This window comes from Somniosus microcephalus, chromosome 10 (genome assembly GCF_052327205.1).
Source record: "Somniosus microcephalus isolate GS21.2 chromosome 10, FLI_Smic_1.0, whole genome shotgun sequence".
NCBI classification, from domain to species: Eukaryota; Metazoa; Chordata; class Chondrichthyes; order Squaliformes; family Somniosidae; genus Somniosus; species Somniosus microcephalus.
Window position 1 is genome coordinate 159,310,309 of NC_140996.1, and position 27,366 is coordinate 159,337,674.

Sequence of the window (27,366 nt, forward strand, 5' to 3'; positions counted from 1 at the left end):
TCCCATCAATTTTCCTAACACCATTTCCCTACAAATACTGATTTATTTCAATTCCACCCTTTCATCAGACCCTATGTTCCCCGGCATCTCTGGGAGGTTATTTGTGTCCTCCTTTGTGAAGACAGAACCAAAGTATGAATTTAGTTGGTCTGCCATTTCTTTGTTTCCCATTATAAATTCCCCTGATTCTGACTGCAAGGGACCTATGCTTGACTTCACCAATCTTTTTCTCTTCACATATCTATAAAAGCTTTTACAGTCAGTTTTTATGTTCCCTGCAAGCTTACTCTCATATTCTATTTTCCCCTTCTTAATTAATCCCTTTGTCCTCCTTTGTTGAATCCTAAACTGCTCCCAACAGCAATGTAGTGCAACCGGCGGCTGCACCTTTAATGTATCTGTTAACTATACTATGGCTTCTTTCCTTTACTCCGCGTGATGACGTCATGCCGCCCGTCACGTGACCCCCCAACAGTGGGAAGAACGTGATGACGTCAGTGCTCGGAACCTTCTAGCTGTTCTAGAGAGGCTTTCAACCAGACCAGACCTATTTGCATTGTATCCAGCAGTTTACTGTTTAAATTCGTTTGTTCATTAAATTTTATTGTTTTTGATTCTCTGCGTCGATTTCAATTCTTCAGCTAGGAACCTCCGTTCCTACAGTATATCATTATCATTATAGTTAATAGGTTTGCTGATGATCATCAAGTCTCACTGTTACATTTTCTGTTCTGATTTTGTGATGGCAGTGGAAATACATAATATTTTTGTAGTCAGTGATGGATGGGTCTATTATAGGAATCTTGTCAAATTTCTGCATGGACCCAGAGCCATTGATGCTTTGTTTCTATTTATCTATATTACATAACAGCTTTCTTGAGTGGCCTGCTGACCAGTGAGTGGGGCCTGATATAGCCTGAAGCTGCAGCACAGTGCCTGGCTGAGCTGAGGCTGGGCAGTGGCATCTGGAGCTGCGCCATATTGGAATTTGTATTTTGTGGACATTTTGAACAACATTCCTTTAGAAAACTATATTATCTCAGGATCTTGGTCGCATATCCCAGATATATTCTGTCAGAAGAGCCCAAAGGTTTACTTTGTGAAACTACGGAGTCGCCTCATTTTCTGTGCTGAGTTTACCTCCTTTAGCAAACTTTAACTATTTGTGCCTGAGCCGAGGTTTAGGTGGCAGCTTGGACAAATCAGATCTCCAATAATGAGATTCAGTGATGGATGGATGGACGCAGTTTTTTTCAGATTAGCAACTAGGTTGGGTGCTATAGTAAAATGAAGCGAGTATTTTAAGTACAAAGCTACCCGATAATTCAAAGCAAGTACTGTTTTAAACTTATGTGGATTACTATATATTTCTTGAAATATAAATGCATTATCAAAAAGCAGTGTAGTGCATGCTTGAGATAGTTAAAATGTATTTCCAATAAGCTGTTTTATGTAGACTACTCAATTAAAGAAGATTACAATACACAGCTTCATTGTCACTGTTTTAAAAAGATGCATAATCTGGTGTATATCATCAAAATGGAAATGTTACTTGCTGATGCTGTGCTTTTATCTGCAGGTGATGCTGATCTAACTAAGTCTTTCCTGATGATTCATGAGTCTTGCAGAGCATATGGAGCTACTCCACACAGATACATGATTTTCTTGGATGTATACAGCTCAATATACAATACTAAGAAAACTGACCTAATGAAACGGCAGAGTCACTTACAGGTACATTAGGAGGATCAGTAGCATTCAACCAGTGAGGAACTATAAAATCTGCCTTGACTAGAGCAGCAGTAAATCTCTCACTTTCAGTTCATCTGTCGACAATAAATTGTTGGACTATGCTAAACCTTAAAATTAGTGTTCTGAAGAAAGGTCATTGACCTGAAGTTAACTCTGTTTCTCTCTCCACAGATGCTGCCTGACCTGCTGAGTATTTCCAGCATTTTCTGTTTTTATTACTTAAAGTTAGTTGTAAAGTACATGCTACAGAAAATGCTGTTACAATTTTTGTTCAAATTGCTTTGACAACTTCACTCTGCTAAAAGCTTTAATATATTAAAAAAATTGCACCAATGGAATTTGCATGAGGATTGGTCCTTTTAGGGGAAATAAACTACATGCGTTGTAACCGAATTAATTCAGTCACGTGTCTGGCATTTGTAAGTTACGCATCTGCTATGTAGTGATGGTTTACTTTCCATAAACTGCTGGTCCTCTGCATCATTTTATGTATGGTATAATAACACATCAGTATTTATGCTCTCAGTTTATGTGCATGTTTTAAAATATACTTGTCTGTAACACAGCTTCCAGAAAATGTTTTTCATAGCAAACTGCAGAATCACTGAATTTAATTTTTTTTAATGCTTCAAAATCAATGGAAGTTAGTTCATAGAAGGCTGGTTAACAAAATTGAGGCTCATGGAATAGGTCGGTCAGTGGCAGCTTGGATAAGGAATTGGCTTCAGGACAGAAAACAGCGAGTTGTGGTAAATGGCTGTTTTTTCAGACTGGAGGATGGTAGACAGTGGTGTTCCCCAAGGGTCAGTGCTGGGGCCACTGCTTTTTTTGATATATATAAATGACCTGGATATTGGAATACAGAGTAGAATTTCTAAATTTGCCGATGACACCAAACTTGGGGATGTGGCAAACATTGAGGATGATACTGCAACAGGACATAGAAAGGCTAACAGAATGGGCAGACAAGTGGCAGATGGAATTTAATACAGAGAAGTGTGAGGTGATGCATTTTGGCAGAAGGAACACGGAGAGACAATATACACCTAATGGCACAGTTTTAAAGAGTGTGCAGGGACAGAGGGACCTGGGAGTTAATGTGCATAGGTCCCTGAAGGTGGCAGGACATATTCTGAGAGTGGCTAGCAAAGCATATGGGATCTTGGGTTTCATAAATAGAGGTATTGAGTACAAAAGTAGAGAAGTTAGGCTGAATCTTTATAAAGTGCTGGTTAGGCCACAACTGGAGTATTGCGTCCAGTTCTGGTCACCACACTTTAGGAAGGATGTGAAGGCCTTTGAGAGGGTGCAGAGGAGATTTACCGGAATGGTTCTGGGGATGGGGGTCTTAGCTACAAGGACAGATTGGAGAAGCTGGATTTGTTTTCATTAGAGCAAAGGAGGTTGAGGGGTGATTTGATAGAGGTGTACAAGATTATGACGGGTTTGGATAGGCTAGATGGGGAAAGGCTGTTCCCACTAGTTGATGGTACAAGGACTAGGGGACACAGATTTAAGGTTTTGGGCAAGAGATACAGGGGGGATGTGAGGAAAAACTTTTTTACGCAGCGAATGGTGAGGACGTGGAACTTGCTGCCGACTGAAGTGGTGGAAGCGGAGACATTCAATGTTTTCAAAGGGAGACTGGATAGGCACTTGAGGGAAATAAACTTGCAGGGCTACGGGGTTAGAGCGGGGGAATGGGACTGACTGGATTGCTCTACAGAGAGCCGGCACGGACTTGATGGGCTGAATGGCCTCCTTCTGTGTCGTTATGACTCTATGGGCAGGATTTTCATTGGGCTGTGGAGGCGGGATTGGAGGCGTGTGGGGGGTTAAAATCCCAAGATCGGGGGGCACGAACCCATCCCGCCCCCAACACGCCTCCATGCCAGTTTCAAAGGAGGCAGGTACCCGACCCGCACTGGGACCCGCCTCCCTGAGGCGGGAAGGGGATTAATGCCAATTAACTGCCTGTTAACAGGTAGTTAACAGACAGGTTTTAGCCTAATCCCTATTTTCATTGGTGAAGTATGGGATTCCCGACGGCTCCAAACCATGCCAAGTTAGCGAGGTGGGCCGTGGGGATGAAGGACTTGGAGGGGTCGAGATGTCCGGTGTTCAGGTGAGTGATAGGTGCATGAGTTCAGAGGTAAGTGTGTTTGGTGTGTGTAAAGTGTTTAAAGAGGTTTTACTTACCTTTACAGCCTTCCCTCCTTCAGGTCTCGGGAGTCCCTCATCTCACCGGCACAGAAAGCAGAATGGCTGCGAGCTGTCAAAAGTTCCAGCATTCAGCTTTCTGTTCTGGAGAGATGTCTAAATCAGCCTGAGAGGAAGGAATTAACCTGGAGTACAGATTGTCAGTGTTTGACAGCTTCAAAGAGCTGTCAAATGCTGATATTTCATCTGTCAAAAGGCCTTGACAGATGAAATATCAATCTGTGATGTCACCTGTTGCCGGATTGCCATTAATTGGCCTGCTGAGCCCGCTGGGCGGGCTCAACAAGGTCAATCAAGTCAAAATCGCGTGGGTTGGCTAGAACTCGATGGAGGCGGGACTACAACCCCGAAAGTTGTAGTCCCGCCTCCTCAATGAAAATCCAGCCCAATGACTCTGACTTTTCTGAAACTAACCTTTACATAGCTATTACAAATGATAAAATTATTGGTAGACTCGACATAAATGAAATACTTGGGTTACTGTCATTTGCAGTGGTGTAATATACAATTTTTTACTTATGCGAATGACATATTAGTGAGCCCCTAAATATTTTGGGATGTGGTAGTTGTTGAATTCAGTGGCATGCAAAAACCTATTTATTGGTTCAAATCATGCCTGACATAACTGATAGTGTGCTAATACAAGCCTATACGCTTTGGAAGAATTCAATGTTCTGAAAGTTATGTGCTGCTGTAACTACATGATGATCCATAAATAAAGAACTTGCATTTATGCTAACCATGATGGTCCATGTATTTAAGAAAATTGTGAATCCACTTTGTACCTCCAATACCTACTAATTACCTGGTAATCAGCTGGTGATTATTACTAACTGGAACTTTTAGTGGCTCTATTAAGATCATTATTTCTATAGTATGAACATCATCAATCCTCGTGATGGGCAGCCTGATACCATCATCCCACATTAATGAGGTCCGTCTGTCATTGTCCACAATCAAAGTTGATTTTAGCAAATAATTTGGTTAAAATTGGTTATAAGTACTGTAGTTCTAAGTTCAGTATTTTTACCAATTGAAAAGACGCTGGAGTAGAAATTTGTGAAAAATACGACAATTTTATCTTCAATTCCATATTAATAGGCTACTTTAAATATGTTAATTAAAAGAAACTCACTTGCACCGCATTACAATAAACAAAGCCAAAATTCTAATTTTGTTCGATATGTGTTGATACAGGCTGGAGTTTCTAAGCTAAATGAAGCCAAAGCACTTGTTGATGAACTGAAGAGAAAGGCAGCAGCGCAGAGCATACTATTGAAAACCAAGCAAGCAGAAGCTGATGCTGCTCTGCAAGAGATCACAGTATCAATGCAGGTATTATACTTTGCGTGAGCTGTACTGTGGATCTGGAATGATTGAGTATGCCAAACCTTTTAACAATTTTTGATTTCTCTAATAATACAATAATGCAGCAGTAAGAGCATTCCACACAGTTGGTTGCTGAAGGCATCCTATTCCTAAAAAGTAACCTCTTATTGAGGAAAGGTTCCTTTTCTGGCCACAGGCCTCTTTGGTGGCAAAAATAGGAAGACAGATTATTATCTGAACGGCAAATGATTGGGAAAAGGGGAAGTGCAACGAGACCTGGGTGTCCTTGTGTACCAGTCGCTGAAGGTAAGCATGCAGGTGCAGCAGGCGGTTAAGAAGGCAATGGTATGTTGGCCTTCATAATGAGAGGATTCGAGTACATGAGCAAGGATGTCTTGCTGCAGTTGTACAGGGCCTTGGTGAGACCACACCTTGAGTATTGTATGCAGTTTTGGCCACCTTATCTGAGGAAGGATGTTCTTGCCATGGAGGGAGTGCAGCGAAGATTCACCAGACTGATACCTGGGATGGCAAGAATGACGTATGAAGAGAGATTGGGTCGATTAGGCTTATATTCGCTAGAGTTTAGAAGAATGAGAGAGGATCTCATTGAAACTTATAAAATTCTAACAGGACTAGACAGACTAGATGCAGGAAGGATATTCCTGATGGCGGGGGAGCCCAGAACCAGAGGTCACAGTCTAAGGATAAGGGGTAAGCCATTTAGGACTGAGATGAGGAGGAATTTCTTCACCCAGAGTGTGGTGAACCTGTGGAATTTTCTGCCACAGAAGGCAGTTGAGGCCAATTCATTAAATATATTCAAGAAGGAATTAGATATATTTCTTAAGGCTAAAGGGATCAAAGGATATGGGGAGAAAGCAGGGACAGGGTTGTACTGGCCGCGCTAGATGTACTCCTATCTAGTTATCCAGCAAGTTAAACACTTACTCAAAAATAATTCTTCGTGAAACCGTTTGCTGTTTTGAAGCTTTACTTGAACAAATTTGTGAAACTGTAAACAAAGATAAAGTATGTTTTGTACATAAACTGAGTACTATACATTCGATATTATATAAGATATAAACATATTTACAACAGTAGAATAGACTAATTGTATAACTAACTAACATTTGGACTAACTTCTGTAACTATCAAATATTAACCTTTTATAAACATATTATTGTCAAAATACTACTCTGACAACGTTGCTATTATGCTAACAAACAAAGATACTCACAGATATTGCGCTTGGCCTAACATATGAAATCAGATTACATTGGATTGTGAAACCCTCATGGAATCCTCCATTACTGCCAGGTTCTTCCTGGAATTCTACTTCCTGGGATTCTACTTCCTAGGTTACACAGGAAGAAAGGTACGAAGGTCAAATGACCTCTCACAGGAAGAAAGGAACAAAGGTCAAATGACCTCACACAGGAAGAAAGGAACAAAGGTCAAATGACCTCACACAGGAAGACAGGAACAAAGGTCAAATGACCTCACACAGGAAGAAAGGAACAAAGGTCAAATGACCTCTGCTTCATACAAACACACTGCTAACACATAACCACCACCAGAGGGTGCTATCTGCACATAAAATAGTCCATCGGTCCAGAACAAGGGTACTGAATTTGGATGATCAGCCATGATCTCATTAAATGGCAGAACAGGCTCGAGGGGCCGAATGGCCTACTGCTGCTCCTATCTTCTATGTTTCTATGTAGCCCTGCTTTCAAAAGTCATCTGAAGGTTGAGGCCAGAAAGAGGTTGCATCATTCTAGAGGCTCATCTGTGGGTGAAATTCGACTTTGGCGATGCGCAAAATGTGTGATAGCGAACCGGCAGCCCATTGACTTCAATGGAAAAGAAAATTGGTTGGGGTGTAAAATGTGTTGCCGATTCACTATTGCCCGTTTCGCGCTACTGCCAAAGTCGAATTTCATCCACCAAGTCCTAGAACACTTCCATTCATTCAATCGAATTTACGATCATACAAAGGAAAATAATACGGCCTCATGAGGTTTCATGTCAAACTGTAGTAGTGCTGTTTCAAGACTCATGGTAGTGGGGTTTTCTCCACCTCCACTGTATGTTTGCACCATACCGAGTATCATTTCTCCATCATCTGAATCTTCCACTGCACACAGTAAACTTATTCTTTAAAATTTTGATAATTGATATATTTATAGAACACTTGTGTAAAATATATATTTTTAATTAATTTTACGAGTGCGTTTGCTTTTTAGGACTCGATTTTCTCATTTCCATTATTATAATGCTGACAGTAACCTAGTTGTTTTAAATGGATTATTGCTGGTTTTAAAAAAAAACCTTCATTGGAAAATTTTGGCTGTTAATAAAGTGCCTCATAACAGACTTACTTGGAAAATAGAAGCATGGTGGTAACTTGGGAACACAACTGGTTAATGGATAGGAGGCAGAGAGTAGTGGTAACGGATATTTTTCTGTCTGGAGAGAAGTATGCAGTGGAGTCCCTCTGGGGTTGCTTTTCTTGTTATATATAAATGTGCTGGACTTAGGTTTAGGGAATTTTGAAGTTTGCGGATGATACAAAACTTGGCAGCATAGCAAATAGTGAGCATGATAGTCGCAGATTTCAGGAGGACATAGGCAGACTGGTGAAATAGGCAGACACATTGCAGATGCAATTTAATGTAGGTAAGTGTGAAGTGATGTACTTTGGGAGAAACAACATGGAGAGGCAGTATAATCTAAATAGATCACTGCTCTTGCCCTGAACTAGAAAATTTCATTCACTTTGCTTCCAATTTCCACCCTTCCCTCACCTTCACATGGTCCATCTCCGACTCTTCCCTTCCCTTCCCTTCCTCGACTTCTCTGTCTCCATCTCTGGGGATACAAACATTCACTACAAGCCCACTGACTCCCACAGCTACCTGGATTACACTTTCCCCCCCCACCCCGCTTCCTGTAAGGACTCTATTCCATTCTCCCAGTTTCACCGTCTCCGTCGCATCTGCTCTGACAATGCCACCTTCCATACTAGTGCTTTCGTCTTCCTTTTTCCTCAACCGAGGATTTCCCTCTACCGTGGTTGACACGGCCCTTGACCGTGTCTGTTCTATTTCCCGCACTTCTGCTCTCACCCCTTCCCCTCCCTCCCGGAACCACAATAGGGTTCCCCTTATCCTCACTTTTCACCCCACCTTCCTCCACGTTCAACGGATCATCCTCTGCCATTTCTGCCACCTCCAGCGTGATCCCACCACGAAACACATCTTCCCCTCACCTCCCCTTTCAGCATTCCGAAGGGACCGCTCCCTCCGCGACACCCTAGTAAACTCCTCTATCACTCCCAACACCCCTTCCCATTCGCCCGACACCTTCCCATGCAAGCGCAGGTGATGCAACACTTGCCCTTTTACCTCCTCCCTTCCCACTGTCCAGGGCCCGAAACACTCCTTCCAGGTGAAACAGCGATTTACTTGTACTACTTGCAATTTAGTATATTGTATTCGCTGCTCATGATGCGGTCTCCTCTACATTGGGGAAACCAAACGCAGATTCGGGTCGCCTGTCACTTTAATTCTCCAACACTGTTCCAGCAAAGCTCAACGTAAGCTCGCGGAACAGCACTTCATCTTTCGATTAGGCACATTACAGCCTTCTGGACTCAACGTCAAGTTCAACAATTTCAGACCATAACCTCTGCCTCTATCATTTTTTTTCTCTCTCTCACATGGCAGCTGTTGATGAGTCTGCCTTTCTAAAAAATTTGTTTTTATGGGATGTGGGCGTCGCTGGCAAGGCCAGCATTTATTGCCCATCCCTAATTGCCCTTGAGATAGTGGTGGTGAATCGCCGCCTTGAAATGAATTGCCATTTGCACTTCATCTAGAGTCCTTTTTTGTTTCTTAACTTGTCCCATTACCATCTGCTTTTGCCTTGCACCATCATCCCTTTTGTCTCTTAATCTCTCCTGCCGTCCATCCTATCACAGACCTTCCCTTTTGTTCTTTCCTCCCGTCCCCGCTCTCCCTGCCCCTACACTTGCTTAAAAACCTGTTACATCTCCAACTTTTTCCAGTTCTGAGGAAGGGTCATCGCCCTGAAACGTTAACTCTGATTCTCTCTCTACAGATGCTGCCTGACCTGTCAGGTATTTCCAGCATTTTCTGTTTTTATTTCAGATTTCCAGCATCCGCAGCATTTTGCTTTTGTATAATCTAAATAGTATTATTTTGAGGGGGGTGCAAGAATAGAGGGACCTGGATGTGCATATTCACAAATCTTTGAAGGTGGCAGGGCAAGTTGACAAGATGGTTAAGAAAGCATATTGGATACTTGGCTTTGTAAATAGGGGCATTGAATACAAAAACAAGGAAGTCATGCTAAACCTTTACAAATCTCTGGTTAGGCCTCAGCTGGTGTATTGTGTACAATTCTGGGCACTACACTTTAGGAAGGATGTCAAGGCTCTGGAGAGGGTACAGAGGAGATTTACCAGGATGATACCAGGGATGCAGTATGCAGACGACGCTTGCGAGTGCGCTCACTTGGAGGTCGAACTCCAAACCATCATCAACACCTTCACCGAAGCGTACGGGAGCATGGGCCTTACACTAACATCCGTAAGACAAAGGTCCTCTACCAACCTGACCCCGCCACACAGTACTGCCCCCCGATTATCAAAATCCACGACAAGCCCTTGGACAACGTGGACCACATTCCATACCTCGGGAGCCTACTGACAGCAAGGGCAGACGTCGACGACGAAGTCCAACACCGCCTTCAGTGTGCCAGTGCAGCCTTCAGTCGTCTGAGGAAGAGAGTGTTTGAAGACCAGGACCTCAAACCCGGCACTAAGCTCATGGTCTACAGAGCAGCAGTGATACCCGCCCTGCTGTATGCCTCAGAGACATGGACCATGTACAACAGGCACCTCAAAGCATTGGAAAGGTGCCTCCGCAAGATCCTGCAAATCCATTGGCAGGATAGGCGCACCAACATCAGTGTTCTTGCTCAGGCCAACATCCCCAGCATCGAAGCTTTGGCCACGCTCAATCAGCTCCGATGGATGGGTCACATTGTCCGCATGCCTGATACGAGACTCCCAAAACAAGCGCTCTACTCGGAGCTCCGGCACGGCAAGAGAGCCCCAGGTGGGCAGAGGAAACGTTTCAAGGACAGCCTCAAAGCCTCCTTGAAAAAGTGTCACATCCCCACCGACACCTGGGAATCTCTGGCCCAAGACCGCACAAAGTGGAGGAGGAGCATCCGGGAAGGCGCCGAACACCTCGAGTCTCTTCGCCGGGAGCAAGCGGAAGCCAAGCGCAAGGAGCGCACGTCAACTCAAGCACCCCACCCACCCGCCCCTTCAACCACAGTCTGCCCCACCTGTGACAGAGACTGTAGGTCCCGCATTGGACTCATCAGTCACCGACAAACTCATTTTTAATGTGGAAGCAAGTCATCCTCGGATCCGAGGGACTGCAGGTTAACTGCATTCTTTGCTCGAAGCCCTGACACAAGTTTGAGCTGGACTACTCCATGCTATCACCCATTGCATGCTAGCTCGCTGGCAGGCAGGTCAGTGCACTCAGCATTTCTTGGTGTATGGTCATCTCTTCGGTAGTCTGGGCCCTTGAAGTCATCATCTGAATCATCTGCAGCAGGGTTAGGATTCCATTTTTGCCCTCCACCAAGCTGGCTTCTGTGCCATCCTATCACTCTGCCCTAGGTCCTGTACACGTGCCCGGTGATTTACCGCCTGGAGTCCTCTCCTTTAGCCTACATTCTAAAGTATTTGTGGTGCCAGCCTCTGAGCTGGTACTTGCTAGGATTATATCAAGTGATGATATGTCTTCAGGAAGGCTGCCCTCTTCTTCCTCATGTTCCATAAGGGCCTCAACATTTTATGCACCTGAAATGGAAGAGAGATGAGGGAAATGTTAAAATAAAGAACAAAATGGAAGTTTTGAAGTGACTGTTTTGGAAAATTTCCCGAAGTTGAGAAATCTAAATATGACATATTAGAGTTGGGTGAGAATTAGTACTATCATGGTGTAAATGGAACACAAGTGTATTGCTTGTTTGATAACTTTTATTATCTGTATCTTTTAGTTCTACATTACTTTAGGAATGATGACTGAAGCTAATGCAAAAGTTTGAATATTATATTTCTTGACAGAATGCGAGTGAACAGAAAACTGAAATGGAACACATCAAACAGAAGATAGCTGAGGAGGTGGTGAAGATTGAAAAGCGTAAAAGTGTAATTGACAATGAGCTTAAACAGGTCCAGGTAAAGTTATTTTCATTATTTGCTGTATTCCTATTTCCAGAAGATTAAAAGGGTTTGCTATCAAAAAAGACTAAAATGGATTATAAAGCAAGAAATAACAAAATGCAAAAGAGCTGTGTAACTGAAAAATAAATCAACCAGTTTTATTATACTTGTTAGCGTCAGAGCTTCATTTTCCCAGAATTATTTTAATTATAGTATAGAATAGATAATCCCTTGCAAAAATAATTTAAAAATGGTTCAGGATTTTGAACTTAAGTTCTATTCAATACTTGCTATTTTAACACAATCCTTTTCTATTTCTGTGCTGCTGTCCATTCAGCCTATAAACCCAACATCACACATGCACATTTACTACAACAACAACATCAACAACTTGGATTTATATAGCGCCTTTAACGTAGTAAAACATCCCAAGGCGCTTCACAGGAGTATTATAAGACAAAAAAATTTGACACCAAGCCACAAGGAGAAATTAGGGCAGATGACCAAAAGCTTGGTTAAAGAGGTAGGTTTTAAGGATTGTCTTAAAGGAGGAAAGAGAGGTTTAGGCAGGGAATTCCAGAGCTTAGGGCCTAGGCAACAGAAGGCACGGCCACCAATGGTTGAGCGATTATAACCAGAGATGCTCAAGAGGGCAGAATTAGAGGAGCGCAGATATCTCGGGGGAGGGGTTGTGGGGCTGAAGGAGATTACAGAGATAGGGAGTGGCGAGGCCATGGAGAGATTTGAAAACAAGGATCAGAATTTTGAAACCGAGGCGTTGCTTAACTGGGAGCCAATGTAGGTCAGCGAGCATAGGGGTGCATGGGACTTGGTGCGAGTTAGGACATCGGCAGCCGAGTTTTGGATGACCTTAAGTTTACGTAGGGTAGAATGTGGGAGGCCAGCCAGGAGTGTGTTGGAATAGTCAAGTCTAAAGGTAACAAAGGCATGGATGAGAGTTTCAGCAGTTGAGGCAAGGGCGGAGACAGACGATGTTACGGAGGTGGAAATAGACGGTCTTAGTTATGCTGCGGATATGTGGTCGGAAGCTCATTTCATGGCACCAAGGTTGCGAACAGTGTGGTTCAGCCTCAGACAGATGTTAGGGCGAGGGATGGAGTCAGTGGCTAGGGAACGGGGACAGAAAACAATGGCTTCGGTCTTCCCAATATTTAATTGGAGAAAATTTCTGCTCATCCAGAACTGGATGTCGGACAAGCAGTCTGACAATTTAGAGACCGTGGAGGGTTGCTCTGTGAAGGAATAAGCAATATAACCTATTCAGAAAAATACACCATTCTATGAAAGAATTCTGGCCTTTTTAGAACATGACAAACTGGGTCTGGAAATCTAGAAACCTAACAATGAAAAGGCTGTGATAGCATTCTGGCTATTGAGATAAGATAAGTTGTTGACGCTAAATCAGTAACCTTATTGAAACAGAAGGTTAAAGGCTCCTGAAGTCTAAACCTTTGGGAACAAGACAATAGTTACCCGGTACAAGGTGTTCTAATTTACACCTCGTAAAGGAGCACATAAAAGTAACAAACATCTGCCTTCATAAAAATGATACCAAGTAAAGCGCACCTGCTGTTACCCCGTTTTTTATGATAAATTTAGAACGCCTAGAGAAGGGACATAATTCTGTAGTGCTACCAGCTGAGGTGACTGTAAGAACTGCAGGGGTCAGCAGAAAAATGACTAGAGATAATTAGCTTACATCAGCAGAAAACCTTAAAGGAAACACCACTGGAAAAGGGTATAAATATTGAACTCTCAAATGGGATAATAGACTCGCTTAAAGGGGCAAAGCGATTCTCGGCTTCAGAACCATTTCTGTAAGTCTCCAACTCTTTGTACCTCGGGGATCAAGGTACTGTATTTGATTTTGGTGGATATCCTGAATCAACTTTAAGACCTGTAAAACTGTAGCGAAGTTAAGATTTGAGAGTAAGGATCTCTGATAAGATTGTAAAACTTTCTCTTTTTGGAACTGTTCGTGTTGCGATTGACTCACCAACTGTAAATTATATGTCGGTTCTTTAATAAATCTATATATTTTTAGAATTGTCTCACATAATACTTCTGTATCAAACTCGCAAACTCAATCTCTGTACACTCTTTGGTGAGGAGTTGCAGAATTCTGGGGGAGTTTTCCAGACCCTCATAATATCTGGAACTTTACAGTCTAGCTAAACTTATTAAAAGTGCTATTTGGAGGACAGTAACATTTTCAGGTTGTTCCTTTCCTTTAGGGAGAGATTGTCCGGACCTTTAGACCAATTAAGTGTCTTTAGGATTCGGCTACCTCAAACTTTCGTTGAAAGTGAATGTCTGAGGAATACGCCTGATCCGGGATAGCCCTAAAAGGGCTAGGACTAGTAATTATCCTTTCAGCTCAGTAGACATAAGGAGCAGAAACCATTCTGTATTCCAGGAAACTGAGGCCAATTGTAACCCCCATTGTCAGCCTCATTTAGATTAGCTACTCAATGCAGTTTAATGATTTAACCCAAGACATGTACTTCCTTGACTGTATGACTCAGTATTACACCACTTATTACATGTACTCACTGAGCTATTGGTGAGAGGCAGTGACAACGATTCCATTTTTTCTCTTTCAGCCTCATGTAGATGAAGCCAAACGAGCGGTAGGAAATATAAAGCCAGAATCACTCTCAGAAATCCGCTCACTGCGAATGCCACCTGATGTAATCAGAGATATTTTGGAGGGAGTGTTACGGCTGATGGGTATTTTTGACACTTCGTGGGTCAGCATGAAAAGGTGCGAATGTATGAGTTTGTAACCCATACTGTGTTAAGTAAATCAGAATGTTGCATAGTTGACAGAACAAATGTGGTGATTAGCAAGTTGAGGGATAACGATGCTTCATGATAATTAAAGCCTTTTAATTTTTGTGCCTGTGTAGAATTAGTTAAACTGAGGGACATTTTGGAGTATAACAATTTTCCTCTTTTCATCCAATGGTAGTGTAACGCTAGATGAGGTGCACTAGATCAAATGATGTTCAAAAATTCCAGTATCTTCCTGTATCAATGTAACTTGGTTCCATCCTCAAATAAATGTTTTTCGCTACCAAAGTGTAGCATTTGCAGTTTCAGCAACTGTTCTCATGGTGTCTGTAATCAAGATTGTATCAATTAATGTAAGGTTTGGGGACAGTTTTCTTTCTCTCTATTCTTCATTAACATTAGTCCTTTGATAAAAATGGTTGCGAAACTATTGTTTGTTTAATTTTGTGTATACTTTTTATTGTATATCCCCTTCCCCTCCCTGATTTCTTCCTCTATCTTGGCCCCTTCCTGCCAAAGTTGGTCGTCAGAGTGATCACCAGATAGAGGTCGGGAGCAGGACCCCAGGTTGATTTTTACCCTCCATAGCCTGGGATGATGAAGCCAATTGTAACACCCACTACTTGTAATTAACCGACTGACACAGATTAGAATTGAATCTGAACTTCTGGTCTTGTGTTACACTGGCAGTATATGTATCAGTTCTAACTGAAGGTGTTTCTAACCTTGGATCTGAAGCACATTAGTAACGAGCATAAAACCAGCTTTTTTATGTCTCTGGTATGACTGAGTCATTTAGCATTATCCACAAGTGTTACCAGAAGATCCAGACAAGATGGTTCTCATGCCAATGTGTATATATTTATAGCTGAAACCAACATGAAAAATTCCTAGACTCTTGCATGACTGAGTATATTCCAAATTAGGCTTACTGATAAGTAGATTTGGTTTATGGGGATTCATGACATCATCCGATTTTTGTGTTTTACAATATGTGTTGACTTACCAGCTGTAGTTGTATATATTAATTAATTAATTTTCCTTATCGTACCTGACAAAACCTTTTCTAATATAGGGCAAGGGGCCTTTGAGGGTCCCAGTATTTTTGCAAAGGGCCCTAGGGTGTTTCTCAGTATTTACAGGGTCACCAGGAGTATGTCAGTATTTGCAGGAGGTCCTTCACACAGAAAGGTTTGAAAACCACTGGTATAAATCAATGAAGTAATAACTAAAACCAACAGTTGCCTTCCATTTCATTCGTAGATGGAATGGTCTGGATTTAGCAAATGGTTAAATGTACACTTTCAATATACTTTAAAAAAAATTGTAACTTGATATAAATAGTTTCCTCAGCAAAAAAATATAATATATAAATAAAATATAATTTACAAAGTAGGTTATCTAATGTAGTGTCAATGATTGATTTGAAAATGACATGGCATTTTAACGTGGGATTTTAATTTTGACCATCACAGTTTCTTGGCAAAACGGGGAGTGAGAGAAGAGATTGCAACCTTTGATGCCTGGAATATCAGCAGAGAAATCCGAGAGAGTGTAGAAGGACTTTTGCAGAAAAACGGTGCTTCATTTGACCCAAAGGTATAATTGATAATAACAGGAGATTGTTTTATGACAGTTTATTAGAGACAATTAAATGAATGACAGTTGAGTGATAAAAATTGCAATCAAAGTTGTTTGTTCATTAAATTTCCTTGGCAGCACAATGAACCATGAAGGTCTTAGTTAGAATTTCCTGCAGATACATTGATCTGAGGCTCAATTTATCGTTTGTTTGTTTTATATATGAAATTTGATAAATGTGCTATGAATTTACAGAATGCCAAGCGTGCCAGTGCTGCAGCTGCTCCTTTGGCTGCATGGGTCCGAGCTAATGTGAAATATTCATATGTATTGGAGAAGATTCAACCTCTGGAAAAAGAACAGGCTGCCTTAGTTGAGTGAGTAATTCAAGATCATGTCAGTAATTTCTCTATACATATTTTGCAAATCATGTGGCTTTATTCTCATCCCTTTTAAAATATTTTCTATTGTATGTATTTGTTCTAAGTGTAGTGGAGATCAGTATGGTGTCTAACACCTGCTTACTATTAATCACATAAAGAATAATTGATGTCCAGGATTGAGTTACAAGGTTATAACTTAAGCAGGGAAGGGTGAGTAATCTCCTAACTCTTGAGGGAAGCCCAAGGGATTTTATAAATACAGGTAGACTACCCTTTATCCGGACTTCCGAAAACCGAAACCCTCTAAAAACCAAAGGTTTTTTCGTTCAGCGTAAGTCGTGCGTACGACTTACGCTGAACGAAAAAACCTTCGGTTTTTAGAGGGCTCCGGTTGTGGAAGTTCGGATAAAGGGTAAGTCGTGCGCACGACCCCCCGCCGACAACCGCCGACCCCGCCAGCCCCAACAACCGCCGACCCCGACAACCGCCGACCCCGCCAGCCCCGACAACCGCCGACCCCCCCGCGGACCCCGCCGGCCCCTACAACCGCCGACCCCGCCGCGGACCCCGCCAGCCCCGACAACCGCCGACCCCGACAACCGCCGACCCCCCCGCGGACCCCGCCAGCCCCGACAACCGCCGACCCCCCCCCCGTGTACCCCGCCGGCCCTGACCCCCGCCGACCCCGACTGACTTACGCTGAGCGTCAGCGTAAGTCGTGCGCACGACCCCCCCGCGGACCCCCGCCGACCCACCTTCCGAAATCCGAAATTCTCCTTTATCCGAAACTCGGCTGGTCCTGAGGTTTTCGGATAAAGGATAGTCTACCTGTATAATAATCAGAAGCCAGACACTAGATTACAGAATTTAACTCACTACCTGAGTTAAATGCTGTATACTGTGCATGAAATTTTAAATCAAGATTTAATAAAAGCACTAGGTCTCTTGCCATTTTCAGCTTTCCAGAATTTTAATACAGTGCTAAATAATGTTCACAAACATAACCTCCTTGTCACTTTGTTGCTGCAGGTGTATAAAAATGCTTGCCATTAAATAATTTTTGGTATATTACTGGATAATTCCATATGCTACATACATATTGAGTTACAAGGTTATAACTTAAGCAGGGAAGGGTGAGTAATCTCCTAACTCTTGAGGGAAGCCCAAGGGATTTTATAAATATAATAATCAGAAGTCAGACACTAGATTACAGAATTTAACTCACTACCTGATTTAGGATCATCCAAATTCAGTATCCTGTCCCTGCCTTCTCCCCATATCCCTAATTTCCCTTGTTAGCCACGGTTGAGTCACCTTTTTTGTTTTATTTTTATGCCAAACTGGGATGAACAAATTCTGTAGCTCATCCATGCGGTCTTTGAATGTTTGCCATTGCCTATCCACCGTCAACCCTTTGAGTGCATTTCACCAATCAATCCTACCCAACTCGCTCCTCAGACCATCGTAGTTTCCTTTATTTAAATTGAGGACCCTAGTCTCTGAGTCAACTACTTCATTCTCCATCTTAATGAAGAATTCGATCATATTATGATCGCTCCGACTCAAGGGGCCTCGTACAACAAGATTGCTAATTAATCCTTTTTCGTTACATAATACCCAGTCTAAGATGGCCTGATCTCTGGTTGGTTCCTCGACATATTGGTCCAGGAAACCATCCCGTAAACACTCCAGGAATTCCTCCTCCACAGTATTGTTACTAATTTGGTTGGCCCAATCTATATGTAAATTAAAGTCACCCATGATGACTGCTGTGCCCTTATTGCACGCTTCTTTAATTTCCCTTTTCATGCCATCCCCAACCTCTGCCTTACTGTTGGGAGGTCTATATACCACTCCCACTAATGTTTTTTTCCCCTTAGTATTTCTCAATTCTACCCATACAGATTCCACATCATCAGAGCTAATATCCTTCATTACAATTGTATTAATCCCTTCTTTAACCAGTAATGCTACCCCACCTCCCTTTCCTTTTTGCCTATCTTTCCTGAATATCAAAACCCCTGGATATTGAGTTCCCAGTCTTAGCCATCCTTGAGCCACGTTTCCGTAATCCCAACCAAATCATATTCGTTTACCTCTATTTGCGCAGCCAATTCATCCACCTTATTACAAATGCTCCTCGCATTAAGACACAAAGCCTTCAGGCTTGTTTTTTTAACGCTCTTAGACCTATTAGATCTAGCAGCTCAAAACTGGGGATCCATAAGGCGCTGTGGGCCACAATTTATAATTTGTAACCTCATGGCCCGGCGTATCCCTCACTCTACCATTACCACCAAGCCAGGGGACCAACCCTGGTTCAACAACGAGTGTAGAAGAGCATGCCAGGAGCAGCACCAAGCGTACCTAAAAATGAGGTGCCAACCTGGGGACGCTGTAACACAGGACTACATGCATGCTAAAAAGCGGAAGCAGCATGCTACAGACAGGGCTAAGTGATCCCACAATCAACAGATCAGATCAAAGCTCTGCAGTCCTGCCACATCCAGTCGTGAATGGTGGTGGACCATTAAAGAACTAACGGGAGGAAGAGGCTCCAAGAATATCCCCATCCTCAATGATGGTGGAGCCCAGCACGTGAGTGCAGAAGACAAGGCTGAAGCGTTTGCAACCAACTTCAGCCAGAAGTGCCGAGTGGATGATCCATATCGGCCTGCTCCCGAGGTCCCCACCATCACAGAAGGCAGTCTTCAGCCAATTTGATTCACTCCACGTGATATCAAGAAACGGCTGAGCGCACTGGGTACAGCAAAGGCTATGGGCCCCGACAACATCCTGGCTTTCGTGTTGAAGACTTGTGCTCCAGAACTAGCTGCGCCTCTAGCCAAGCTGTTCCAGTACAGCTACAACACTGGCATCTATCCGACAATGTGGAAAACTACCCAGGTATGTCCTGTCCACAAAAAGCAGGACAAATCCAACCCGACCAATTATCACCCCATCAGTCTACTCTCAATCATCAGCAAAGTGATGGAAGGTGTCATCGACAGTGCTATCAAGCGGCAGTTACTCACCAATAACCTGCTCACTGATGCCCAGTTTGGGTTCCGCCAAGACCACTCTGCTCCCGACCTCATTACAGCCTTGGTTCAAACATGGACAAAGGAGCTGAATTCCAGAGGTGAGGTGAAAGTGACTGCCCTTGAGATCAAGGCAGCATTTGACTGAGTCTGGCATCAAGGAGCCCTAGTAAAACTGAAGTCAATGGGAATCAGGAGGAAAACGCTCCACTGGCTGGATTCATACCTAGCACAATGGAGGATGGTTGTGGTGGTTGAAGGTCAATCATCACAGCCCCAGGACATCGCTGCAGGAGTTCCTCAGGGCAGTGTCCTAGGCCCAACCATCTTCAGCTGCTTCATCAATGATCTTCCCTCTAACATAAGGTCAGAAATGGGGATGTTCGCTGATGACTGTACAGTGTTCAGTGCTATTCGCAACTCCACAGATAATGAAGCAGTCCATGCCTGCATGCAACCAGAGCTGGACAACGTTCAGGCTTGGGCTGATAAGTGGCAGGTAACATTCGCGCCACAGAAGTTCCAGGCAATAACTATCTCCAACAAGCGAGAGTCTAACCACATCCCCTTGACATTCAATGGCATTACCATCGCCGAATCCCCCACTATCAACATCCTGGGGGGGGGTCACCATTAACAGAAACCTAACTGGACCAGCCACATAAACACTGTGGCAACAAGAGCAGGTCAGAGGCTAGGTATTCTGCGGCGAGTGTCTCACCTCCTGACTCCCCAAAGCCTTTCCACCATCTACAAGGCACAAGTAAAGAGTGTGATGGAATACTCTCCACTTGCCTGGATGAGTGCAGCTCCGACAGTACTCAAGAAGCTCGACAGCATCCAGGACAAAGCAGCCCGCTTGATTGGCACCCCATCCACCACCTTAAACATTCACTCCCTCCACCACCGGCATACCGTGGCTGCAGTGTGTACCATCTACAAGATGCACTGCAGCAACTCGCCAAGGCTTCTTCGGGAGCACCTCCCAAACCCGCGACCTCTTCCATCTAGAAGGACAAGGGCAGCAGGCGCATGGGAACACCACCACCTCCAAGTTCCCCTCCAAGTCACACACCATCCTGACTTAGAAGTATATCGCCGAGCCTTCATCGTCGCTGGGTCAACATCCTGGAACTCCCTACCTAACAGCACTGCGGGAGTACCATCGCCACACAGACTGCAGCGATTCAAGAAGGCGGCTCACCACCACCTTCTCAAGGGCAACTAGGGATGGGCAATAAATGCTGGCATTGCCAGCGATGCCTTGATCCCATGAAAACCGAATTAAAAAAAGAAGTAATTTCCCCTCTTTCACTGATGTATCAGTAGGAAATTATTGAGACTGAAACCAAGGGAAACTATTTCTGGTGACAGTGAAACAAACCAGAACTTCAAAACAGATAAAACATGAATTCTTCAAATCTTTGAAGTAATTTTCCTGAAAAGAAATGTCAGTTACTAAATTGAAATGGTTGTTTTCAGCATATGTGTAAAATTCAACTTTAAACAATGTCAAAATTTCAAACTGGACATATTTTGTATTGCATTCTAAATGCTTTCACCATTTATTCTCAGTATTTAAAAATAATAATCTGATTATATATAGGTCGCCAAGTTCTGGCAGAACTGTACCTTTATTCAAGTTTGGGGAAGGTTTTCTTTTAATTTGTTCTCCGGATATGGGTGAATTTGACAAAGCAGCATTTATTGCTTATCCCTAGTTCCTTAACCCTGGGTACCCTGAGAAACTAATAGTGGGCCTGTGAAGGAATAAGCCATATTCAGAAAAATACACATTCTATGAAAGAATTCTAGCCTTATTAAAACATGACAAACTGGGTTTGGAAATCTGGAAGCCTCAACAATCTGAAGCTGTAAACAGCATATTATCTATTGAGATAGGATAGGTTGTTGACATTGAATCGATAACCTTATTGAAATAGGAGGTTGGAGGCTCTTGAAGTCTGAAGCTTTGGAAAGAACACAATGGTACACCCTGTTAAGGTGTTCTAAATTACACTTCAGAAAGAAACACATAAAATTAAGTAACATATGCCTTCGTAAAGATGACATCAAATGAAACACAGGAGACACGATTCTGTGTTGCAACCAGCTGAGGCAACTAAAAATTGCATAGATCACCCTGGTTGAGGTGTTTTAATTTACACGTCGTAAGAAGACACACACAGAAGACCTAGGTAAGAATGACATCAAATAGATGCACCTGCTGTTACACCGTTTTTTATGGTGAGCTTCGAACACCTAGGGCTGGATTTTGCTACGGGGGCGGGTTGGAGGTGGGAAACCCACATTCGGGCTTGTTGTCCCGCCTCCATGGAGATGTGGCCAACACACTGGATTTTCCTCTGATTGACCTTGTTGAGCCCGCCCTGTGGGCTCAGCAGGCCAATTAAGGGCCACCCGGCAACAGGTGACGTCAGAGATTGACATTTCATCTGTCAAAAGCTTTTGGCAGATGAAATATCAGTGTTTAACAGCTGTTTGAAGCTGTCAAGCACTGAGAAATTGCTAATTCAGCCTCACTCCTTTCTCAGGATAACTTTAAAATCATTTTGCTGCAGAAACCAAGAAGCTGATTTTTTTTTAAAAATCGGAGCTTCTGTGGTTCTTGCAGCCGACTCCCGACACCGGAATGCAGGACTCCTGTAAAGGTAAGTAAAAGCAAGTTAAACTTATTTAAACACTTTAAACACTTGCAAAACACTTACCTTTGCACTCCTGCACCCCTCACTCACCTGAACACTGGGCATCTCGACCCCTCCAAGACCTCAGACCCATGTCCTGCCTCGAAAACTTTTCGTGGTTTGGAGCTGTTGGGAAGCCCACAAACCAGCAATAAAAATCGCGAATAGGCAAAAAACTACCTGTTAACAGGCAGTTTAATTGCCTTTAATCCCTTCCCGCCTCTGGGAGTCGGGTTCCAGCACTTGTCGGCAACCCGACTCCTATGAAATTGACATGGAGGCGGGATGGGGTCGGGACCCCCGGATCTCCGATTTTTATCGCCGCACGCCTCCAACCCGACTCCAGGGGCTTAGGAAAATCCAGCCCATAGGGTAGAGACATAATTCTTAATGCTACCAGCTGATCTGACTGTAAGAATAGCAGGGGTCAGCAGAAAAATAACTAGAGATAATTAGCTTACATCAGCAGAAAACTTCAAAGGAAATACCACTGAGAAAGGATCACAGAATCACAGAAACCCCACAGTGCAGATAGAGGCCATTTCGGCCCATCGAGCCTGCACCGACACAGATCCCACCCGATCCCCGTAACCCCTACACCAACACATATCCCACCCTATCCCCATAACCCCACGTATTTAACCCCCCTAACACTAAGGGTCAATTTTTTTTTATCATAGCCAATCAACCTAACCCGCACATCTTTGGACTGTGGGAGGAAACCGGAGCACCCGGAGGAAACCCACGCAAACACGGGGAGAATGTGCAAACTCCACACAGACAGTCGCCCGAGGCCGGATTCGAACCCGGGTCTCTGGCACTGTGAGGCAACAGTGCTAACCACTATGCCACCGTAAATATTGAACTTTCAAATGGGTTGATAGATTCACTGTAAAGGGGCAAAGCGATTCTCAGGCTTCAGAGGCAGGCTCTGTAAGTCTACAACTCTGTGTCTCAGGGATCAACGGTACTGTATTTGATTTTGGTGGATATTCTGAATAAGTCTAAGAACTGTAAAACTGTAGAGAAGTTAAGATTTGAGAATAAGGATCTCTGATAATAGAATTGTAAGATTTCTGTTTTTGGAACTGTTAATGTTGCGATTGAAACACCTACTGTAATTACATGTCGGTTCTTTAATAAATCTATATATTTTTAGAATTGTGTCTCATAATACTTCTGTATCAAACTCACAAACTCAATCTCTGTACGCTCTTTGGTGAGGAGTTGCAGAATTCTGGGGGAGTTATCCGGACCCTCATAATATCCGGAACGTTACAGTCTAGCTAAACTTATTAAAAGTGCTATCTGGAGGAAGGTAACATCTTCAGGTTGTTCCTTTCCTTTAGGGAGAGATAGTCTGGACCTTTAGACCCAATTAAGCATCTTTAGGATTCGGCTGCCTCAAACTTTAGTTGAAAGTGAACGTCTGGGGAATACGCCTGATCCAGGGTAGCCCTAAAGGGGCTAGGACTAGTAATTATCCCTTCAGGCCTTCTCATAGAACCACTGCAGTCCTTGTGGTGATGGTACTCCCACAGTGGTGTTAGGTAAAGTGTTTCAGAATATTGGCCCAGTGACAATGAACAGGTGATTTATGTCCAAGTCAGGATGGTGATTATGTTTCCACAACGTTGTGCCTCTTCACGATAGAGATCGGAGGGGAAGGAGATGCTGTTTTAATCTGGGTGAGTTGCTGTAGTGCGTCCTTCGATCATACATACTACAGCCATAGTGCAGAGGTGGTGGAGGGGCTGGATAATTAATCCAGTATCGGGGCATCGATCAAGCAAACTGTTCTGAATAGTGTTGAGCTTCACGAGTCTTGTTGTGGCTCCATTCCTCCATTTTGATTATGAAACATTCTGGTAGTGCTATAAAGTTGTTGAGACAAAACCAGGCCTATGCTTGACTATGTGGAAATGGCATGAGGCTGGGGAGTAAAATGTTGAATTGCAACTACTCGGGAATGATGCAATGTTTCAATTATACTGTTGTTTTAACTTAGCAAAGTTCTTTATAATGATTCACCGTGAAACCTTTTTCTTGTCGACTTGATGCAGCATTGTGTTTAATAATACTTTACATAAAGCATGTATAAATTTTTCTTTCTCACACCAAAGTAATTTTCAGTATATATGTCTTCAGCTTTTCTCTTCTTCTTGACCAGAAACCTAAATAAAACTGAAGAAAGGAAACAGAATCTGGAAATCAAGCTCGATAGTGTGGGACGGAAAGTGGCTGAACTTAAAGAAAAGTAAGATCTTTACTTGAACACATTTTTCAGAATACAGAATGCAAAATTATGAATGTTAATATAAGCTTAAAGCATAGAAGTTTACAATACAGAAGGAGGCCATATTGCCCATCATGTCTATGCAGCTCTTTACTATAGCAATCCAAAAATAATACCATATCCTCGCTCTATCCCCATAACCTTGTATATTCCCCTGCTTCAAATATTTATCTAATGTTCCCTTAAAAGAAGCAATGAACTCTGCCTCAACCAGTCCCGGTAGCTAGGCATTCCACACTCCCCACAACCCTCTGAGTAAAAATACTTCTCTTAACCCCTCTCCTGACTCTTTTAGTAATCATTTTAAATGATGATCGTTTGTCACTGACTGTCCTTGATTATTCCATGCTTACTAATTTAATCTAGTTACATACTTAAAGTTGTTGCACCATTTGTTTAAATAGATTTCAGATCAGAACAACTGAAGCTGCTAAACTGGAAGCAGAAGTAAATAAAGCTCAGGAGACCATAGAGGCAGCTGAAAAACTGATTGGCCAGCTTGATGGAGAACACAGAAGGTGGAATGCACAAGTAAGTTTCATTTTTTAAATTAGGTAAAATGCTTTTGATTATTATATTATGGTAGTCTTGTAACTACTGTAGTTGTTTATATGACCATATAGCTTCACACTTCAAAAGAGATGCTTGCAATGGAATTAGAAAGTTCATCTTATAATTTGGGAAAGGCTGATAGTAAGATTTATTGCAGATAGCTGGGCACAGGTCACTAGTGAAAATGCTCCTGAAGTTTTAATTTTGTCTTCAGTGTGTGTGTTGGTTAATACAATAAATCAAGGATACTCGCTTTTTGTTGAAGGTTACAGTTCCAAGTAGTGACTTGCGCAAGAATCATTGGCCTGTATTTTCCGACCCCTATGGGTGTTTACGAGCTGTGTACACACTGTAGGGGCCTTGCAAGTGCCGGTTTCAGGCATGTGAAGTGCACATGCTGAAAACCGGCACTTCCGATCTGTCAAGAATTCTCTGAAAACCTTTAAAAATCTTACGCCTGGTAAAAGCCTGCTTTTACTAGCATAAGAGTTTAAAAAAGTAAAAAAATAAAATTTAAATTTAAAAATTCTTTAAAAAAAAGTTAACTTTATCTTTAGCCCCGTAAAAAAACTTTTTTTTTCAAAAAATTAATTAAAATTTTTTTTTTTTAAATTTAATGTAATTTTAACTAATTTTAAATACGTGATTAAATTTAAAAAAAAAATGTTTTACCCCATTCATACTTTTGACAGGTCTATCCAGAGAGACCTGTTAAAAGTATGAAGGGAGTTTCACTTCTTCCATTGGATCCCCATGGCCCACGTGATCCCAGGGATGCTTGCGAACTACCTGCGCCCCTGAGATACCTGGGCCTCTGCACACGCGCACCAGGAGAGGCCCAGGAGCGGAAGTGTCGGGACCTATGAAGCCAACAGGTAAGTTTGTAGATTTTTTCCAGATCGGAGGCAAACCGCATGCAGGAAGCCTCCGATCGGAAAATCCGGGCCATGTTTATCCTCCACATGAGCAATAGTGCTAATCAGTGTTCCCCTTAGGCGTGGTCGCACAGTAATCTGAAGGGTCCCGTGCAGGCTGCTCACCGGCTTTTACATTGTTAATACCGTGCATGCGCAGAAATTTAAAGGAACTGCGCATTAAAAGAAACAGGCCGCGAAGAACAAAGCGCAGCTTACTGGGAACATTGGTGCTAATTCTACGTGTCCACTCTGATAAAGCATAAGAGTGGGTGTTGCCTGATGTTGAGCATCATTGTCTGGCATTGTGTGAGTTCTGTTCAAAAATGATGCATTTTAAGTATTTTGCCATCTATCTTCGAATATTCAGAATCACTGATATTCTTGGTTTCATTAAAACAAAAAATTTGTATCTCCTGCTGATAGAAATATGTCTACAAGGTTAAAATGAACTTTGGTGTCCTGATGTGCCTAGATTTCCATTTCAGTAATTGAACAGCTATATTTGATCATCAAAAATCACATTGCTGGTGAGAGGCCAGTTATCAGTGCTCTTGCATGTGTTTGAAGGCATGCATGGATCTTTACCTTTCTCAACTTCACAATGATGTGCACATGAAGTCAATGATGGCTTTTGTTTGCATTGTTGTGAAATAGAGCGAAAGTTGTATCCTTCCATGTCAAAGTGACAATATTTTTGTCTCTTTTTTTCTCTCTTTTCTTTTCTTCCCTTTATTTTCTCTTTTTTTTATATTTTCTGTTTTATTTTCTCATTCTCTTGTTTCTCTTAGTTCTTTTTCCTCTCTGTCTTTTTCCCCCTGTTCTCTCTCTCCTGTTTTATTTTTTCCTGGCCAGACTTTTCTCTCTATTTTCTATTTCTATCATCAAAGCATATCTAGCTGTAAGTATAAATGCTGCTGTTGTGGCGGAGCCCCTAAGGGACTCCAATCAATTGTATATAATTCACTTTAATAATATGTTGGCTACAGCCTGAGTCTGTATCTTTGTTTTCACTGTTTACATGTACAGAGCGCGATCACTTTAATAGCGCGGGTAAACGCGATGACGTCACGCCGTTCATCACGTGATCCCCCACCGGCGGGAAAAATGTGATGACGTCATGACGTCAGTCACGGGACCGCCCAAGTAGTCCTCGTGGAGCCTCCGAACTGACTAGACCTATATTCGATGTTCTCCTGTAGTTATCCGTTAAACTCTGTTAGTTTTCATTAAACCTCGTTTATTTGATCACCTGAGTGGACCTCAGTCTTTTGGCTAGGAATAGACATTCCTACATTGGTGACCCCGACTTTTGCGAACGGTTTTCACAGAAGTTACTGAACATGGAATCGAACGCCGTTGCTTTGAAACTACCACAGTTCTGGGAGCAACAGCCAGCCGCACGGTTCATCCAGGCTGAAGCCCAGTTCGCCATCAGGAACATCGCTGTGGATCAGACCTGTTACTATTACGTGGTCTCCGCCCTCGACAGTGCCACAGCCTCG

General features: G+C 42.7%; 1 protein-coding gene across 6 annotated transcripts in view; it reads left to right on the top strand.

The window, feature by feature from the left end:
• The window catches only part of dync2h1 (dynein cytoplasmic 2 heavy chain 1), a 996,931-nt gene that overhangs the window by 314,178 nt on the left and 655,387 nt on the right, over window positions 1–27,366 (top strand). For all 6 annotated transcript variants that reach the window (XM_085999037.1, XM_085999042.1, XM_085999039.1 and 3 more), the window contains 8 exons: window positions 1,580–1,734; window positions 5,170–5,307; window positions 11,477–11,590; window positions 14,200–14,360; window positions 15,865–15,988; window positions 16,226–16,347; window positions 24,270–24,356; window positions 24,800–24,926. In XM_085999037.1, the coding sequence (XP_085855163.1) occupies window positions 1,580–1,734; window positions 5,170–5,307; window positions 11,477–11,590; window positions 14,200–14,360; window positions 15,865–15,988; window positions 16,226–16,347; window positions 24,270–24,356; window positions 24,800–24,926 (1,028 nt within the window). The remainder of the gene's footprint in view (window positions 1–1,579; window positions 1,735–5,169; window positions 5,308–11,476; window positions 11,591–14,199; window positions 14,361–15,864; window positions 15,989–16,225; window positions 16,348–24,269; window positions 24,357–24,799; window positions 24,927–27,366) is intronic.